This window comes from Coregonus clupeaformis, chromosome 6 (genome assembly GCF_020615455.1).
Source record: "Coregonus clupeaformis isolate EN_2021a chromosome 6, ASM2061545v1, whole genome shotgun sequence".
NCBI classification, from domain to species: domain Eukaryota; kingdom Metazoa; phylum Chordata; class Actinopteri; order Salmoniformes; family Salmonidae; genus Coregonus; species Coregonus clupeaformis.
The window spans coordinates 42,693,669-42,713,257 of NC_059197.1; the positions used below are offsets into that span (position 1 = coordinate 42,693,669).

General features: G+C 45.3%; 1 protein-coding gene across 5 annotated transcripts in view; it reads right to left on the reverse strand.

Moving 5' to 3' along the window:
* Window positions 1-19,589, reverse strand: part of LOC121567394 (Down syndrome cell adhesion molecule-like protein 1 homolog) — a 171,698-nt gene that overhangs the window by 53,531 nt on the left and 98,578 nt on the right. For 4 of the 5 annotated variants that reach the window (XM_041877413.1, XM_041877412.1, XM_041877411.1 and 1 more), the window contains exons 4-8: window positions 8,841-8,987; window positions 8,408-8,686; window positions 5,612-5,887; window positions 5,070-5,369; window positions 316-458 (exon numbers count right to left, since the gene is read on the reverse strand). In XM_041877413.1, the coding sequence (XP_041733347.1) occupies window positions 316-458; window positions 5,070-5,369; window positions 5,612-5,887; window positions 8,408-8,686; window positions 8,841-8,987 (1,145 nt within the window). Of the gene's footprint in view, window positions 1-315; window positions 459-5,069; window positions 5,370-5,611; window positions 5,888-8,407; window positions 8,687-8,840; window positions 8,988-19,589 lie in introns of those variants that run through there. The other variant, XM_041877414.1, reaches the window with a different exon arrangement.

Sequence of the window (19,589 nt, forward strand, 5' to 3'; positions counted from 1 at the left end):
CCCTGACCATACTAGCACTTCAATAGTTGACATAGGGGCTTGATTTATACAGTTCTGCATCCCAAATGGCACCCTATTCCTAATATAGTACACTACTTTTGGCCAGGGTCCATAGGGCGCTGGTCAAAAGCACTGTGAAGGGAATACAGTGCAGTTTGGAACACAGTAAACTTTGCATCTGAGATATGACTATTTCTTCAATGGGTTGTTCATGTAGCATGATGCAAAGGTGATTGTTGTCGTTAGTTGGGTTTTTCTTGTTGCTCTTGTTTGTGTACAAAATTGATAAAAATTTGAAGAATAAAATGCACCCACCTGACGATGGTTGTCAGGCAGCAGAAGCCCCTCCTTGTACCACTTGATTGAGTAGTAGGGATAACCAATCACACGGCAGTTTATAAAGGTGTTCCTTCCAGCCACCGCCGTGATGTTACGCATATCCCTGATCCTGGGAGAACCTGAGAGAGAAAGATAGAGAGAGAAAGAGAAAAAGAAAGAGAGAGAGAGAGAGAGAGAGAGAGAGAGAGAGAGAGAGAGAGAGAGAGAGAGAGAGAGAGAGGAGAGAGAGGAGAGCGAGAGAGAGAAGAGAGAGAGGAGAGCGAGAGAGAGAAGAGAGATAGGAGAGAGATATGGGGTAGTCAGAGGGTAGTGAAGAGAAGGAGGGGGGAAAGAGGGGAGGAAAGGAGGGAGGGAGGAAGGGAGGGAGGGTAGGGTGTATGGATGGATATGGGGTTAGAATGCCCTGTCCCATTTCGATCTAATCTGTGTATGTGTTTGTGTCTGTGTGTGTGTGCATGTGCATGCAACTGTGTGTGTGTCTATTTCCAGTGTTATGGTGAGTGTATGAATAAAACCTACATAATTATTGTAATGCATTTATGTTGCAATATCCTGACTATCTCAGTGCATCCTAGGTGATTTTAGCTTCTAGATTCATTACATTACAGTCTCCTCATATACGTATAGTACCAGTCAAAAGTTTGGACACACCTACTCATTCCAGGGTTTTTCTTTATGTTTACTATTTTCTACATTGTAGAATAATAGTGAAGACATCAAAACCATGAAATAACACATACTGTATGGAATCATGTAGTAACCAAAAAAGAATTTAACAAATCAAAACATATTTTAGATTTTAGATTCTTCAAAGTAGCCACCCTTTGCCTTGATGACAGCTTTGCACAATCTTAGCATTCTCTCAACCAGCTTCATGAGGTAGACACCTGTAATGCATTTCAATTAACAGGTGTGCCTTCTTAAAAGTTAATTTGTGGAATTTCTTTCCTTCTTAATGTGTTTGAGCCAATCAGTTGTGTTGTGAGAAGGTAGGGTTGGTATACAGAAGATAGCCCTATTTGGTTAAAGACCAAGTCCATATTATGGCAAGAACACCTCAAATAAGCAAAGAGAAACAACAGTCCATCAGTACTTTAAGACATGAAGTTCAGTCAATCTGGAAAATTTCTAGAACTTCGAAAGTTTCTTCAAGTGCAGTTGCAAAAACTATCAAGCGCTATGATGAAACTGGCTCTCATGAGGACTGCCACAGGAAAGGAAGACCCAGAGTTACCCCTGCTGCAGTTCATTAGAGTTACCAGCCTCAGAAATTGCGGCCCAAAATGAATGCTTCACAGAGTTCAAGTAACAGACACATCTCAACATCAACTGTTCAGAGGAGACTGTTTGAATCAGGCCTTCATGGTCGAATTGCTGCAAAGAAACCACTACTAAAGGACACCAATAATAAGAAGAGACTTGCTTGGGCCAAGAAACATGAGCAATGGACATTAGACCGGTGGAAATCTGTCCTTTGGTCAAATGTTTGGTTCCAACCGCTGTGTCTTTGTGAGACGCAGAGTAGGTGAACGGATGATCTCTGCATGTGTGGTTCCCACCATGAAGCATGGAGGAGGAGGTGTGATGGTGTGGGGGTGCTTTGCTGGTGACACTGTCTGTGATTTATTTAGAATTCAAGGCACACTTAACCAGCATGGCTACCACAGCATTCTGCAGTGATACGCCATCACTTCTGGTTTGCGCTTAGTGAGACTATCATTTATTTTTCAACAGGACAATGACCCAACACACCTCCAGGCTGTGTAAGGGCTATTTGACCAAGAAGGAAAGTGATGGAGTGCTGCATCAGATGACCTGGCCACATCACCCGACCTCAACCCAATTGAGATGGTTTGGGATGAGTTGGACCGCAGAGTGAAGGAAAAGCAGCCAACAAGTGCTCAGCATATGTGGGAACTCCTTCAAGACTGTTGGAAAAGCATTCCAGGTGAAGCTGGTTGAGAGAATGCCAATAGTGTGCAAAGCTGTCATCAAGGCAAAGGGTGGCTACTTTGAAGAATCTCAAATATAAAATATATTTTGATTTGTTGGTTACTACTTGATTCCATATATGTTATTTCATAGTTTTGATGTCATGACTATTATTCTACAATGTAGAAAATAGTAAAAATAAAGAAAAACCCTTGAATGAGTAGGTGTGTCCAACATTTTTACTGGTACTGTATGTGCTGGAAGCCTTTTTAAGCCTTGAATACACTACATGTTTGCATTTCCTGCTGAGCAGGAAAATTCTCAGCAACAAAAGAGTGATCAAATTAATATTGTACATCTGTATCAACACTGGCTGCGTCCCAAATGGCACCCTATAGACTCTGGTCAAAAGGGAATAGGGTGCCATTTGGGATGCATCCACAGTCAGTTTGAGGATGGCGGGTGGGGAGAATGAAAGAGGAAACACATGGCATGATGTGTATGTTACCGTGGGCAACAGGGCTGGAGGACCCAGAGAGGACCGATGGTGAGAGACAGACAGGTGGATGGTGACACAGAGAGGAGGGATGGTGAGAGACAGACAGGTGGATGGTGACACAGAGAGGTTGGATGGTGAGAGACAGACAGGTGGATGGTGACACAGAGAGGTTGGATGGTGAGAGACAGACAGGTGGATGGTGACACAGAGAGGAGGGATGGTGAGAGACAGACAGGTGGATGATGACACAGAGAGGAGGGATGGTGAGAGACAGACATGTGGATGGTGACACAGAGAGGAGGGATGGTGAGAGACAGACAGGTGGATGGTGACACAGAGAGGAGGGATGGTGAGAGACAGACAGGTGGATGGTGACACAGAGAGGTTGGATGGTGAGAGACAGACAGGTGGATGGTGACACAGAGAGGAGGGATGGTGAGAGACAGACAGGTGGATGGTGACACAGAGAGGAGGGATGGTGAGAGACAGACAGGTGGATGGTGACACAGAGAGGAGGGATGGTGAGAGACAGACAGGTGGATGGTGACACAGAGAGGTTGGATGGTGAGAGACAGACAGGTGGATGGTGACACAGAGAGGTTGGATGGTGAGAAACAGACAGGTGGATGGTGACACAGAGAGGAGGGATGTTGAGAGACAGACAGGTGGATGGTGACACAGAGAGGAGGGATGGTGAGAGACAGACAGGTGGATGGTGACACAGAGATGGAGGGATGACAGACTGGAGAGAAAGGGAGGTGTGATGCGTTCATCGGGAGAGTGTTGGGTCTCTCTCTCTCTCTCTCTCTCTCAGTGTGTGTTGGTCTTTGAAGTCACAGCTCTGACGAGTCAACCCCAGATGTATTATTCCCTAGCTCTGTCACACTGCTCCTCTCTCAGACACTGTCTCACACACACAAATTCAAATGTGTGTAAGTGTGTGTGTGTTTGTGTGTCTGTCTGAAAGTGCAGTTTGGTGTTTGCTATTGCAATTTGAGTGTATCATCTGTCAGTCAACATTGAGTGAGTTTCTGTGGAGTGTGTGTGTCTGTGTGTGTGTGTGTGGGGGGGGGGTACTTTTGTTTTAGTGTAAGTTACTGTTATTGAGTCTATCATCTGTCAGTGTGTATGTGAATCAGTATGTGTGCTAGCAGAGTGTGTGTTACTGCTGGGTTTGAGAGTCCCTGGCAACAACTCATTCTCACTCCAATGTAGCGTTCTGGCATGTCTCCTTAGAGCAGACACACATGTCATAACTGAGCCTCTTACTGAGAGAGATGGAGAGAGGGAGAGAGAGAAGGAAGTAATGGAGAGAGAGGATGGAGAGGTGGAGAGTGATACGGCTCTGGCCATCAGTGCCACTCCTCACTGTTGTTCCCGACGATCACCACGGTGACAGTGACATCACCAGGCCTGTCATCAGTGCTCCCCATCACCCCTCTGACACACGCTCAGACGAGACTTGGCTCTCCTCTCCTCTTCTCACTCTCTCCTCTCCTCTGTTCTCCCTCTGTCCCTCACCATCTGTCTCTACCTCTCCACTTCCTCCTCTCTGCGTACCTCTCTCTCTTTCTACATCTCTCTATCACCCCTTATCCTCCATCTACTCCCTCCATCTCACACTCTTTGTAACCCCCCTATCTTACTCTCTCTCTCTCTCTCTCTCTCTCTCTCTCTCTCTCTCTCTCTCTCTCTCTCTCTCTCTCTCTCTCTCTCTCTCTGTGTCTCTCTCTCTCTGTGTCGCTCTCTGTCTCTCTCTCTCTCTCTCTCGCTCTCTCTCTCTCTCTCTCTCTCTCTCTCTCTCTCTCTCTCTCTCTCTCTCTGTCAGACTGTGGCTGCCATGGACGTCCCTCTGTCTCTTTCTTTCTGGAGGAATACCCTGTTCACTCTGCTGTCTTTGACACTCAAACTGTGTGTCTGTGTGTGTGTAATAGAGAGAGTGTGAGAGAGTGAGTAGAGTAGAGACAGGGGAGGGATAGAGCGAGACAGTGACAGACAAACATATGGGCTGGAAGAACAAAGACTAATAGAAAACTGTTGAGAGTTGAAAAACAACAGATATTTGGAAATAACAAATTAAGGCATGGGGACAAACAAGTAGCACAGACACACACACACACACACACGCACGCACACACACACACGGCACACACACACACACACAGAGAGAAAGCGAGGGAGAAAAGGAATGGAGAGTAGGCGAGGAGAAGAGAGGAGTGGGAAGGAGGGGTAAAGGTAAGGTGGTTTGGGAGGGTGGGTATTAGAACCCTATGGCTGATATTGAAAAGTAGACAGGCACCTCTTACGTTTATGCGCGCTTGGTACTCGGCGCTACCGGCCGAGTTGCGTGCGGCGCAGCGATACACCCCTCCGTCGTGGATCTCCGGGCTGCTGACGTTGACATGGGACACGGTGGAGCCGTCCGACAGCGTGTATTGGCTGGCCCTCACCCGGGACGGGTCCCTGGCCACAGCCTCATCATCCAGAGTCCAGGTGATGGTGGGGGGAGGGGCGCCTTTGGCAGCGCACATGAGGGAAAAGGGTTCCCCTGGGACCACCACGCGCTCACTGAAGGAGGACACAATACGGGGTGTACCATCTGAGGAAGGGATGGAGAGGGGGGAGAGGTTAGAGGCTAGGTATTGGGTCATTTCCGATGCACGAACGCGTGCACACACACACACACACACACTCTCTCACACACACACACACACACAGCCTATCCCTCACACTTCTCACCCGATGAGGTCTGGTTCTTGCAGATGGCAAAACACTGATAGGCACAAACACACACACACAACCCCAACCCACCCCTTTAACCCACACACACACATTCCTTACCCTCCAGCAGTATGATGGAGAAGTCCTGTGCGGTCTGGCCCTTGCGGGTGGCGAAGCACTGGTAGGCTCCCGAATGTCTCTTCTGGGCAGCGGCGATGAACAGAGTCTCGTTGTGGGCCCCCTGGATGGAGAAGTGCTGGTCGAAGAGGACGGGTTCTGTGTTGCGGTACCAGGACACGGTGAAGTGGGGAGAACCCTGCACGGCACACGACAGGATCACTGTGCTGCTGATGCCCGTCTTCAGGTTCTTAGGAGATAGAGTCACTCTCAACGGCTCTTTGGAGAGGAGTACGGAGGGAGGGAAAGAGAGCGGGACGGAGGGAGGGAAAGAGAGCGGAACGGAGGGAAGGAGAGCGAGGGAGGGAGGGAGGGAGGGAGGGAGGGAGGGAGGGAGGGAGGGAGGGAGATTCCCATCACTCAAAGGATATTTCATAATTTCTTCATTCAGAGAGTTAAAAGTAAGAAATGCATGTACTGTACAATGTTCTGGTACAAATTGGCCGCCGTTTGTTCATCACCCAGTTGAATGCTACAGTACAGAGGAGGCTGGTGGGAGGAGCTATAGAAAGATGGGCTCATTGTTATGACTGGAATGAAATAAATGGAATAGTACCAAACACATCAAGCACATGGAAATAACGCATTGGACTACATTCTATTAATTCTACTCCAGCCATTACAATGAGCCCGTCCTCCTATCGCTCCTTCAACCAGCCTCCTCTGGTACAGTACATACTGGCAGTGGAGTCGGGGTACAGCACCGCTATGAAAGAGGCTTAGAGATGTGGTGGAAACTGCAACTACACTGCATGTAAATAAACTCTCCCATGACTGGACTATATTGCCCAAGGTAGCAAGAAGGAGAGGTGGGTAGAGATGCCCTCTGCAGAGAGGTAGAGAGAAGATCTCTTCAATTCACTTCTCTCAAAACGGTTCAAAATCACAGAGCTCGGGTGTGTGTGTGCACGGGGTCAACTTTTACTTGTCTGAGCATAATGTATATGTTCATTATGTGCAGGGGAGATGTTGTGTGTGTGTGAGAGAGAGATAGCGAGAGAAATAGAGAGAGAAGGAGAGAGAGAGAGAAAGAGAGAGAGAGATAGTGAGAGAAATAGAGCGAGAGCGAGAGAGAGAGAGAGAGAGAGAGAGAGAGAGAGAGAGAAATAGAGAGAGAGATAGTGAGAGAAATAGAGCGAGAGCGAGAGCGAGAGCGAGAGAGAGAGAGAGAAAGAGAGAGAGAGAGAGATAGTGAGAGAAATAGAGCGAGAGCGAGCGAGAGAGAGAGAGAGAGAGAGAGAGAGAGAGAGAGAGAGAGAGAGAGAGAGAGAGAGAGAGAGAGAGAGAGAGAGAGAAAGAGAGAGAGAGTTGGCGGTCTGTGAATATGAGACACGCAGAGAAACTGAGACAGAGAGACAGAGAGGGAGCGAAAATGTCAATGAGCAAATAAGGCAGCTGGTGTTATGTGCTGGGGACCGCTTTGTGTGTGTGTTTGTGCGTGTGTCTGTCTGTCTGTCTGTCTGTGTGTGTGTGTGCGCACTTGCATGCAAGTGTGTGTGTGTATGAGTGTCCCACCTCCCCTGCCCTGTCAGAGAGGGTTTGTGTGAGTCCACCATGATGTGCCCTACGGCCAAACGGACCAATGTCCATTACCCTCACCCCCCGTCCTCCCTCATCCTCACCACTCTCTCCCTCCTTCCCTCCCTCTCTCTTCTTAACATCACCATCCCATGTGTGTCTCTGTATAGTCTCCCTAGATCTCTCGTCCCCCAAACAATACCCCCTCCTCCTCCACTCTTCTCCTCCTCCCCTCTCCTCTCCTCTCCTCCCCTCTCCTCGGCCCCCAGTGACACACAGGGGAAGCTGCACCCCGGAACGACCAGTGTTCCCTCCTGTCACCATGGCCACTCTCGGCAGGGGTTCCGAGAGGACCGAAATGGAGCGGGCAGGAGGGGAGCGAGGCGTCCCAGGAGATCAGGATCAAACTCATCCCAGAGAGGGGCTGCGGCGAGGTGACAGGGGGCCAGGACACAGCCAACAGAGCTTAAACAATCCGCTCATCTCCTCCTCTCCTCCCTAGTAATCCCTCTCTCTCTCTCCTTGTGTAAACACCTCTGTCAGGAGAGGGTGATGAGGCGATCGGTCATGAGAGGTGACAGTGGTGGGAGGAATGCAAAGGCTGAATGTGCAACAATTGTCTATGGTTGAGAGAAGGTGGTGGCTCCATTCTATGTGTGAATGCGGTTGTGTTCAGTCACGGGACGGAGCTACAGAATGATGGTGTTGTTGTATTACAATCTGGTCCCAGATGGCCAGTACACAACATCATCATACAGAGCCAGTATAGTATATCTCTATGGCTCGGGGGTCAATAGCATCAAGGCTATACCAAAACTACACATGAATACTTCTGATACACCAACGTAGGCCAAGGCACGGAACTGACCAATGAAAAGTCAACCTCAACACATCACAATAACATGCCCACCAAATATCAAAAGTGATCTTAAAATGTCAACTGTTTTACAATGACTGTGATATGTACAGTGCCTAACTAACTTAAGATGAATGCACTAACTGTAAGTCGCTCTGGATAAGAACATCTGCTAAATTACTAAAAACGTCAACTGTAAATCTTAAATCAAGATGAGTTAATATTCTGAGTGACCTGTGCATTAGGCCACTATATGCATAGGGACAAATCTACAGTCCTTAGTTCCAAACAACAAACTGTTCCTGTAACTTGGGGTGAACTAACCCAGGAACAGTACAGGGACATGCTACTGACTTGTGACTCACCAATGACGTTGAGATGACCGGTCACCTCTTTAGAGCCGAAGCTGTTGGTGACCTCACAGATGTAGTTGCCGCTGTCGTCCAGACGCAGATCGCTGACCGTCAGGCCCGTGAGGCGACGCGTCCAGCGGGAGTCGGCGGGCAGCGGTCGTCCGTCCTTCAGCCAGCGGATGGTGGGGTTGGGGTAGCCCGAGGAGATGCAGGGCAGCTCCACATTACGTCCCACTTGGACCTCCCCGGACTGGAAACTGTCCAACACTGAGGGGGTGGACTCCGTAGGGTCTGGGGGAGAGGAGAGGGGTTAGAAATACTGATATTGATCATGCTGATATTGACTCCAAATACTGTACTGTGAAGACAAGGATAACAAGAACCTATGTACTGTAAGACAGTCTTGGCCCAACAGACATAGACACACACACTCTCTCTCTCTTACCCATAACAGAGAGCCTGGCTCCATTGCTCTGGCGAGTCTCTCCACTGTATTTGTGCTTGGTGATGCAGCGGTAGGTAGACAGGGCATCTTCCTTCTGGACCTCTGATATGTACAGGGCCCCGAACGACGTCAGGAAGAAACGGTTCCCTGTAGAGGAGAAGAGGAGGAGGAGAGGAAAACATCAGTCCATGTGTCCAAAACACCAACAATGTCATGTCAACCCAACACAAGCCAGTCCCTGATTGATCGATTGATTGGTTCATTGTTTGGCTGGCACAATTAAAGCCAACAGAAAAATCCCCCTTCAACATTGTAGACCCCCCCATACACACACACACACACACACACAGTCTTGTACAGCTAACCACACACACACACACACACACACACACAGGGGAGCTTTTAAGAGAGCAGCTATCAAATGCTGTCCATCTACTGATTTATGCTTTTAAAATACAGAGAGAGAGTACGTGAAGGTGAAAGAGAGAGAGAGAGAGATATACAGTCATGGCCAAAATTGTTGGCACCCCTGAAATTTTTCCAGAAAATGAAGTATTTCTCACAGAAAAGTATTGAAATTACACATGTTTTGCTATGCACATGTTTATTTCCTTTGTGTGTATTGGAATAACACAAAAAAAAACAGGAAAAAAGCAAATTTGACATAATTTCACACAAAACTAAAAAAATGGGCCGGACAAAGTTATTGGCACCCTTTCAAAATTGTGGATAAATAAGTTTGTTCCAAGCATGTGATGCTCCTTTAAACTCACCTGGGGCAAGTAACAGGTGTGGGCAATCTAAAAATCACACCTGAAAGCAGATAAAAAGGAGAGAAGTTGACTCAGTCTTTGCATTGTGTTTCTGTGTGTGCCACACTAAGCATGGAGAACAGAAAGAGGAAAAGAGAACTGTCTGAGGACTTGAGAACCAAAATTGTGGAAAAATATCAACAATCTCAAGGTTACAAGTCCATCTCCAGAGATCTAGATGTTCCTTTGTCCACAGTGCGCAACATGATCAAGAAGTTTGCAACCCATGGCACTGTAGCTAATCTCCCTGGACGTGGACGGAAGAGAAAAATTGATGAAAGGTTGCAACGCAGGATAGTCCGGATGGTGGATAAGCAGCCCCAAACAAGTTCCAAAGAAATTCAAGCTGTCCTGCAGGCTCAGGGTGCATCAGTGTCAGCGCGAACTATACGTCGAAATTTGAATGAAATGAAACGCTATGGCAGGAGACCCAGGAGGACCCCACTGCTGACACAGAGACATAAAAAAGCAAGACTACAGTTTGCCAAAATGTACATGAGTAAGCCAAATTCCTTCTGGGAGAACGTCTTATGGACAGATGAGACCAAGATAGAGCTTTTGGTAAAGCACATCGTTCTACTGTTTACCGAAAATGTAATGAAGCCTTCAAAGAAAAGAACACAGTACCTACAGTCAAATATGGTGGAGGTTCAAAGATGTTTTGGGGTTGTTTTGCTGCCTCTGGCACTGGGTGCCTTGACTGTGTGCAAGGCATCATGAAATCTGAGGATTACCAAAGGATTTTGGGTCGCAATGTAGGGCCCAGTGTCAGAAAGCTGGGTTTGCGTCCGAGATCATGGGTCTTCCAGCAGGACAATGACCCCAAACATACTTCAAAAAGCACCCAGAAATGGATGGCAACAAAGCGCTGGAGAGTTCTGAAGTGGCCAGCAATGAGTCCAGATCTTAATCCCATTGAACACCTGTGGAGAGATCTTAAAATTGCTGTTGGGAAAAGGCACCCATCCAATATGAGAGACCTGGAGCAGTTTGCAAAAGAAGAGTGGTCCAAAATTCCGGGTGAGAGGTGTAAGAAGCTTATTGATGGTTATAGGAAGCGACTGATTTCAGTTATTTTTTCCAAAGGGTGTGCAACTAAATATTAAGTTAAGGGTGCCAATCATTTTGTCCGGCCCATTTTTTGAGTTTTGTGTGAAATTATGTCAAATTTGCTTTTTTCCTGTTTTTTTGTGTTATTCCAATACACACAAAGGAAATAAACATGTGCATAGCAAAACATGTGTAATTTCAATACTTTTCTGTGAGAAATACTTCATTTTCTGGAAAAATTTCAGGGGTGCCAACAATTTTGGCCATGACTGTATATAGAGAGAGAGAGAGAGAGAGAGAGAGAGAGAGAGAGAGAGAGAGAGAGAGAGAGAGAGAGAGAGAGAGAGAGAGAGAGAGAGAGAGAGAGAGAGAGAGAGAGAGAGAGAGAGAGAGAGAGAGAGAGAGAGAGAGAGAGAGAGAGAGAGAGAGAGAGAGAGAGAGAGAGTTAAGATTTCAGGGGTTATGTTATTATAACAGTATATTAGTGTCATGTTCATTTCACATAAGTGAGTGCTTAGCCTGCCCCTGATTTATCCTCATGTCGATAAGGTCCAGATACAACATGAAGCCCACAGACACACAGAGTGGATTTCAGTGTTCAGCCCTTTTACACTCTTCTGTTAACGTATCTGTCTGTTCTCCACTGGCTCATTCTGAGACAGGCTGTATTATTCCACTGTCTGTGAGTTTTAGGGATTGTTATATAAGTGCTATGTGTGTGTGTGTGTGTGTGCGTGCGTGTGTGTGTGTGTGTGTGTGTGTGTATGCATGCGTGTGTGTTTTAGAGTGTACTGTATCAAGGGGAGTGTTTTTCAGATTGGTTCTTGTTTGTTAACCACAGTGTTCGCAAGGGCTATGGGAATGTATACATCTAGTATATGCAAGAGAAAGTAGGAGGGACATGTTTATTTGAGTGTATACTACACACTAGCTGTGTATTGGTAAGCATCCTATAGTATTGGTCAGCATTCTATAGAATTGGTCAGCATCCTATAGTATTGGTCAGCATCCTATACTATTGGTCAGTGTCCTATAGTATTGGTCAGCATCCTATACTATTGGTCAGCATCCTATAGTATTGGTCAGCATCCTATAGTATTAGTCAGCATCATACAGTATTGGTCAGCATCCTATAGTATTGGTCAGCATGCTATAGTATTGGTCAGCATCCTATAGTATTGGTCAGCATCCTATAGTATTGGTCAGCATCCTATAGTATTGGTCAGAATCCTATAGTATTGGTCAGCATGCTATAGTATTGGTCAGCATCCTATAGTATTGGTCAGCATCCTATAGTATCGGTCAGCATCCTATAGTATTGGTCAGCATCCTATAGTGTTGGTCAGCATCCTATAGTATTGGTCAGCATCCTATAGTATTGGTCAGCATCCTATAGTGTTGGTCAGCATCCTATAATATTGGTCAGCATCTGGCCAGGCACAGCAACCTTAATAGATGCAACGACATGAGGTTTATGTCTGTTATTTTGACTAGTATACTTGTCTTCATTTTTGGTGTCTGTGAGTTTATAAAGGAGTGTGTGTGTGTGTGTGTGTGTGAGAGAGAGTATCAATGAATATACGCGTGTGTGTGTGTGTGTGTGTGTGTGTATGTGTGTGTGTGTTGGCAGCGGCGGTGTGAGGGATGGCGATCGATGCACTTTATGGCTTCACAGCTCCATCCAAAGGAGATTTATTAAAGCAGAGACGACAGGGCTGGCTCCCCGCCACACACGCACACACACACGCACACACACACACACACGCACGCACGCACACACGCACGCACGCACGCACACACACACACTCAATCACTCTAACAAGACTCAGACGACACTGCAACGGGATCGCCTGTTCCTTCCTGCCTTCAAAACTGACAACAACCTCATATCAACATTCACACAACATTCAACTATCTCATAGACGCTGGCTTATATGTTCCAGTCATACACACACACTGTCTACCGTTTTCTACTATGAGTGTTCATTAAAAATGGTTTAATATATATTCACCTGTGTGTGTCCGTTAGCACTACAACAGAGATGTTTGTGTGTGTGTGTGTGTGTGTGTGTGTGTGGCTAACTGTTGTCGTTCTGAGTGCTAGGCCGTGTAGGCTGTAATTGCGGTCCTTTTGTTCCAACCTGGGTATTACAGTTTTTCTCCATTGGTTTGGCTCATTTCTTGAAACAGAAATTACATTCTCAAAACTCTAAGATCATTTGGCAAAACAGTCTTACAGTTCAGCACAACACTATAGCTCACTTGCAAAAGCTCATATCTCTCCTAAAACTGTTCACTCATGCTTCAAAACTAAATTCCTTTCCCATATAAGGAGTCAGTGCCACGAAAATGGCAAAGATCCTTCTCAATTGCTTTGGCTCATTTCTTGAAACAGACCGGACGTTCTCAACACTCTTGGTGCTTTAGCCAAAATAACGTGGATGGTTCGGCACAACACCATGGTTCACCTGCAAAAGCTCATACCTCTCCCAAAACAGTTCACGCATGTGTCAAAACTAAATTTCCTTCTCATTTAAACAGTCAGTGCCCCCAAAATGCTTCGTCCCTTTGGCATTGTGTAAGCACTGCAAGTCAAAATGTTTAGATGTTTTGTCACTATGGCAGAGGACCATTGAAATATCCCTCATGTCCACCTTTCAGTCTTAGCCCAGTCCTTCATTGACAATGGTTACTGTACTGTTTTTTGTCTAGCTAACAGAATACAATTGTGTATAAAACTGAAAAAAATAAATAGGATTTTAGGGTAAGAGTAGCCTCCAAGGTTTGACATCACACATTGCACTCATACTGCCAAGGAAATTGTAACCATTATCATTCACACACATAAAGTAACTTCCATACATCAGAGTAAAAAGAAAATGTATACAGCATAATATACTGTAATATAAACACACAAACAAAAAACAATGAAAATTATATGCAGCCTACAGTGCTGTAAATAAAGCTGGAGTTTCACAACTAACAGTTCTTCACTGGTCGCTGTCCTCACCCTCCTGGCCATCCACACGCTGCTGTCTGTCTGGCCACAGATTCTCGTCCACATCACAGCGTATATTCTCCCTTGCGATGCAACGAGGGGAAGAAACGGCGTGCATGTCGCAACCATCCCCTACACTGATCTCCTGTAATATCCTCACACGCAGCGTCCATTGCATGGAGCAGGGACCTCTGATCTTGAGCCCGATGCTCATACACTCTCCACCTCCAAGCGGAGAAATACTCCTCAATAGGATTGAGGAAAGGAGAGTAAGGTGGTAGGAACACCATGACCATCCTTGGATGAGTAGTGAACCAGGCCCTGATGAGCGGGCCACGGTGGAAATTCACATTGTCCCATACAATGACATATTGTGGTAGGTGAGGGCCCCTACGAGACCGCTCTCATTTTCAGGGATCAAATCAACATGAAGGCGGTCCAAGAAGATGAGGAGCTTCTGTGTATTGTATGGGCCAAGACTGGGGATGTGAGTGGCCACACCATTCTCCGATATGGCAGCACACATAGTTATATTGCCCCCTCGCTGGCCTGGGACATCCACCATGGCCCGGTGGCCAATAATATTACGGCCACGTCTTCGGCCCTTGGCCAGGTTGAAGCCAGCTTCATCCACAAACACGAGGATGTGATGGGTCTCGTTTCCTTCCAATGCCATTATTCTCTACAATAGCGTAAAAAAAGAAAACATCAAATCAGTCATACAGAAGAGTCATACACTACAGTTACAGACAATTACATAGGAATGTTCTATGTTCTCCACAAGTTCAATATACTACTGGCCACTACTCCAGTGGTTCCAAACCTGGGGTACATGTACCCCTATGCAGAGGTACTACAGGGGGTATTTGACAGAAAGGGGAGGGGGGAAATCATCAATGACTAGACTTACTGAAATGTTACAGTAAAACCCACAGTATTAGATAGATTTACATGGGAGGCACTAATTGCAGCTCTTTGACCCCTTTTCTTATTGTATGTTATATTCTTCAAAATAAGGATTATAATGATAATTGCATCATACAGTAAGCTGCAGTTTTTAGGCGAAATGTTGAAGTCAGATAAATCAAATACTTCCATACCTGGATTACCTGGATACACAAATCAGGTAAAGTGGGTACTGAAGCCAAAAAAGTTTGGGAACCACTGCTTAATTGTAAAAATGTTATAATGATGGACAACCAGTAACTGACTTACATGTACATACTGGTACCGCAGCTCTTTCACTCTATCAGGGTTCCTCTCAAATGGTACCCTGTAAATTTGCTTCATTGTCATCTGATGCTTCTTCAATATCCGGTCTATTGTGGAGATGCTTATAGAGTTGACATTTTGGAATATGGCATTGTCTTGTAGGATTGCAGCGCGGATCTGTCTCAATGTGATGGCATTATTTGCCATCACCATGTTACAGATCTCTTGTTCTTGTTGTTCATTGAGAAGTTTTCCTCTGCCACCTGTGCAAGGTTGTCGTCCAATCCTAGATATAGAAGTCAAAGGACAACACTCCATTCGTAATGTATACCTTATGTATTCCTTACAGAATGAGTTACCTACGTAATTGTATTGTTGTTTTACTTACAGTAACTTTACCACAATTCTAATGCATCACTGCACAGTGACTGGAATACTACTGTAAACTGTATCATCAATACTGTAGAAAATAAACTATTCCATAGTTTATTTTCTCCAATGTTTTTCTTGTCATTTTTAGTATCATAACATCCCATTGAGGTAAGATATTACTGTAGGCCTATCACACACACACACTAAATGAATAGGTAAATATGTAAATAAATATATTTCTTGCTCTATGCACAGTGTCCTGTCCTATACAACATATAATTCCATCATTGACTGACTACATACCTGTTTTCCCTGCGAAAGGTTTGGATGATGGAGGAGACTGTTGAGCGAGGCACATTAGGCTGCACTCGGCGACCTGCCTCCGCCATTGTGAGGCCATGGTTGATGACATGGTCTATAATTGTGGCCCGAATTTCATCCGGGACAGCATGGTGTCTTCGTGCTCCTCGGCCTCTTCCCCCTATTCCACCACCACGCACCCTTACTCCTCCTCCTCCTCTTCTTCTTCTTCCTCTTCCTCGAGCAGGCAGTTGCCCTTGTTCATTTACTTGGCCAGGTGCCTCCATGTTCAGAAATTGTACTGGTCCTGCATGGTCAAGCTCTTTACATACATGTTTGGCAGCATTCACAGTCATGGACAGCACCTGTCAGGTAACTAAACATACTGTTTGATTGGTCATCTGAGATGTGTGAAACTCCTCCTTCGTTAGTCAAGTTCTAGTTTCACCTGACTGTCAATTGCTGTAATAAATTTATCAAATGTTCCAAGGGATTCATATATGGTATTCATGGTATTATGTTCTTGACTAATTTTGACAATTGAACAGACTATTGTGCATATGATGACTTATACAATGAAATGACGCTGACACGTTTTGGAGTGAACAACCATTAGACTGAGAATCAACAATCAGTTTAGATCAACAAGATCTATTCACTTGGAAATTGTGCTAAATGTAGGCTACCTGTACTTAATCATTTGCAAAGATGTACTGAGACATTGAGACATGTACTTAGACATTTGCAATTTGATGAAATGAATGAGAAATTCAATTCTGTTGTGAACAATTGCCAAGTGGTTTGGAGGTTTGTCCATGTAGTTTTGAGAATGTAATTTCTGTTTCAAGAAATGAGCCAAACCAATGGAGAAAAACTGTAAGTCATACAGGATAATGTGCACTTGGTGAGTTGAACCCCCTACAACACCCTCACCACCCTGTCACAACACACTGACACAGACAGGAAGTGTATCTGAAATGGAACCCTATTCCCTATATAGTGCCCTACTTTTGACTAAGGACCTATGGGATCTGATCAAAAGTAGTGCACTATATAGTGAATAGGGTGCCATTCCAGCCGCAGCCAGGGAGAGAAAGAGCACATTACAGAATAGACGGGGAAAGAGGGCAGAAAGGAGAGAGGATAGAGAAGGACGTGAGAGAAGGATGGGGTGAGGGGAGGGGCATGGATTGAGAAAGAGTGAAGAGGAGGAGGGAGTGAGAGGAAAGTGAAAGGATGCACAGAAAGGGGGAAAGGCTAAGAGGAGGGGAGTGGACAAGGCATTCTCTTAAATCTAATTGATGAGCAGGGGACTGTTTCTCCCCCTCCTCCCTCCTCCCTCCTCCCTCCTCCCTCTCCCCCAGACAGTATATTATGGCACCATCAGTAGTGGAGTGTTCCTACTGATGATGGCTGAGGCCTCCACTGACAGAGAATCCTTTAGAGGTTACTTTGGATCTCTCTGTCTCTTCACTACCCCCTCACTCCCTCTCTTCACCTACCTCCCTGCTATCACTCTCTCTCTCTCTCTCTCTCTATTCTCCCGCTGTCTCTCCATCCGTCTGTTTCTCTACCTACCTCCCTGCTACCGCTCACTCTCTTTCTCTCTTCTCCCTCTGTACGTCCCTATATTCCTCAGCTTATTCAGTGTGGTTAGTACCCACAGTGGCAGATGGAGTGAAATATTCATCACTAAATCACTATTTTCACTCTTCCCTCCTCTCTCTCTCTATCTCTCAAAAAAAAAAATTCTCAAATTCAAACAGCTTTATTGGCATGGAAAGTGTTACAACAGACATTGCCAAAGCAAACATATAGACACATATCAAATCAATGATGATGCAGAGAGATAATAATAGGACAAATAATAATGCTCAATGATTAGTAACAATTAACAAGACACTACTGCAAGAAATGAATGAGGACAATACTGAGCTAGTGAGAAAGACACAGGTAGCAATGTTACTGCTCTGGTTGGTCGCTCTCTCTCTCTGTGTCTCTCTCTCTCTCTCTCTCTCTCTCTCTCTCTGTGTATCTCTCTCTCTCTCTCTCTCTCTCTCTCTCTCTCTCTCTCTCTCTCAAATTCAGATTTATTGGCATGAAATACAATTTGTAGATATTGCCAAAGCACTATAGTGATACAGCATTTCAGTGAATACAGTACAATGCAAGTAGGATAATGAAATATAGTTCATTTCAGTGGTAATAATAATAGTACATATAATGATGTATACAGGTACAACAGTACTGCTGTTGTAGTAGAAAGAAAGAATGGTTAATAAATAAACAACGAAATGTACGTTATGTAAGTTATATACAATGTACTGTAAATACTTCAGATAATGAATGGTCTAGGGATGTCCCTCAGGCTACGGCAATCATATACATATCTGGCAGTAATATTTGCGGTTCCTCCCTCACCGAGAATAATTCCCAGCTGTATGTCATTAGTAAATGCACAGAAGTTAGGAATTGACTTGAAATATTTTCTTTTTTTTAATTTTCTTTTTTTAATTTCACCTTTATTTAACCAGGTAAACCAGTTGAGAACAAGTTCTCATTTACAACTGCGACCTGGCCAAGATAAAGCAAAGCAGTGCGATAAAAACAACAACACAGAGTTACATATGGGGTAAAACAAAACAAAGTCAAAAATACAACAGAAATACATATATATACAGTGTGTGCAAATGTAGCAAGTTATGGAGGTAAGGCAATAAATAGGCTATAGTGCAAAATAATTACAATTAGTATTAACACTGGAATGATAGATGTGCAAGAGATGATGTGCAAATAGAGATACTGGGGTAAAAATGAGCAAAATAAATAACAATATAGGGATGAGGTAGTTGGGCGGGCTAATTTCAGATGGGCTGTGTACAGGTGCAGTGATCGGTAAGGTGCTCTGACAACTGATGCTTAAAGTTAGTGAGGGAGATAAGTGTCTCCAGCTTCAGAGATTTTTGCAATTTGTTCCAGTCATTGGCAGCAGAGAACTGGAAGGAATGGCGGCCAAAGGAGGTGTTGGCTTTGGGGATGACCAGTGAGATATACCTGCTGGAGCGCAGACTACGGGTGGGTGTTGCTATGGTGACCAATGAGCTAAGATAAGGCGGGGATTTGCCTAGCAGTGATTTATAGATGGCCTGGAGCCAGTGGGTTTGGCGACGAATATGTAGTGAGGACCAGCCAACAAGAGCGTACAGGTCACAGTGGTGGGTAGTATATGGATCTTATATGGATCTTATTTGGGAGTATTTCTCACAGTAGAGGAAAAAGTGGATCTCCCTTTTTCTAGGGGCATTTGCTATTTATCCGGTTATTCCCTCTTTTACTTTATGTGAAATCAGAGAGAAAGAGTGACACACCTGTCGTTAGGAAGACTGTCTTGGCCCAGATGGAGAGAGTCAGCGGAGGAGAGAAAGGGCTGACCCCACAGGGAGGAGGGCAGATGGAGATTGATGGAAGGAGAGAGAGATTGAGAAAGAGGGATTGGGCCCACAGGCATATGCATCACACATGTGCACAAACAATTCACTCCTTTCCTCGCATGCAAGCCTTTCCTTTTGGGAGAGAAGATCAATTCTTGTCTAGTCTGTCTCTGCCTCCAGGAGTTTGTGTGCCTGTGTGTGTCTCTCGCTCTGTGTGTGTGTATGTGTGAGTTTTGTGTGCATGTGTGTGTGCATAGTGGTCTACCCCACTATCGAATAACCTAAAAATCCACCTCTGCCCCACATCTCCCTCATTCTGTCTCTCCTTCCTTTCCTTTCCTTTCCTCTCCTCCATCCTTCTCTTTCAGGAGGACCGGTAAGTAATGGAGTGTGTTCGGCTGCTCAGCCTGGGGCAGGGTGTTAAGCCGAGTACAGAATAAAGCTGCTGTTGAATGCGTGTGTGTAGGCCCAAACTTCTACGCGAAAGGGTCACAAACTGCACACACAGACACGCGCGCACACATCTTTTTTTCCCCCTAAGCGTTTCTGTTTCTCCATACGTTTTGAATGTGTA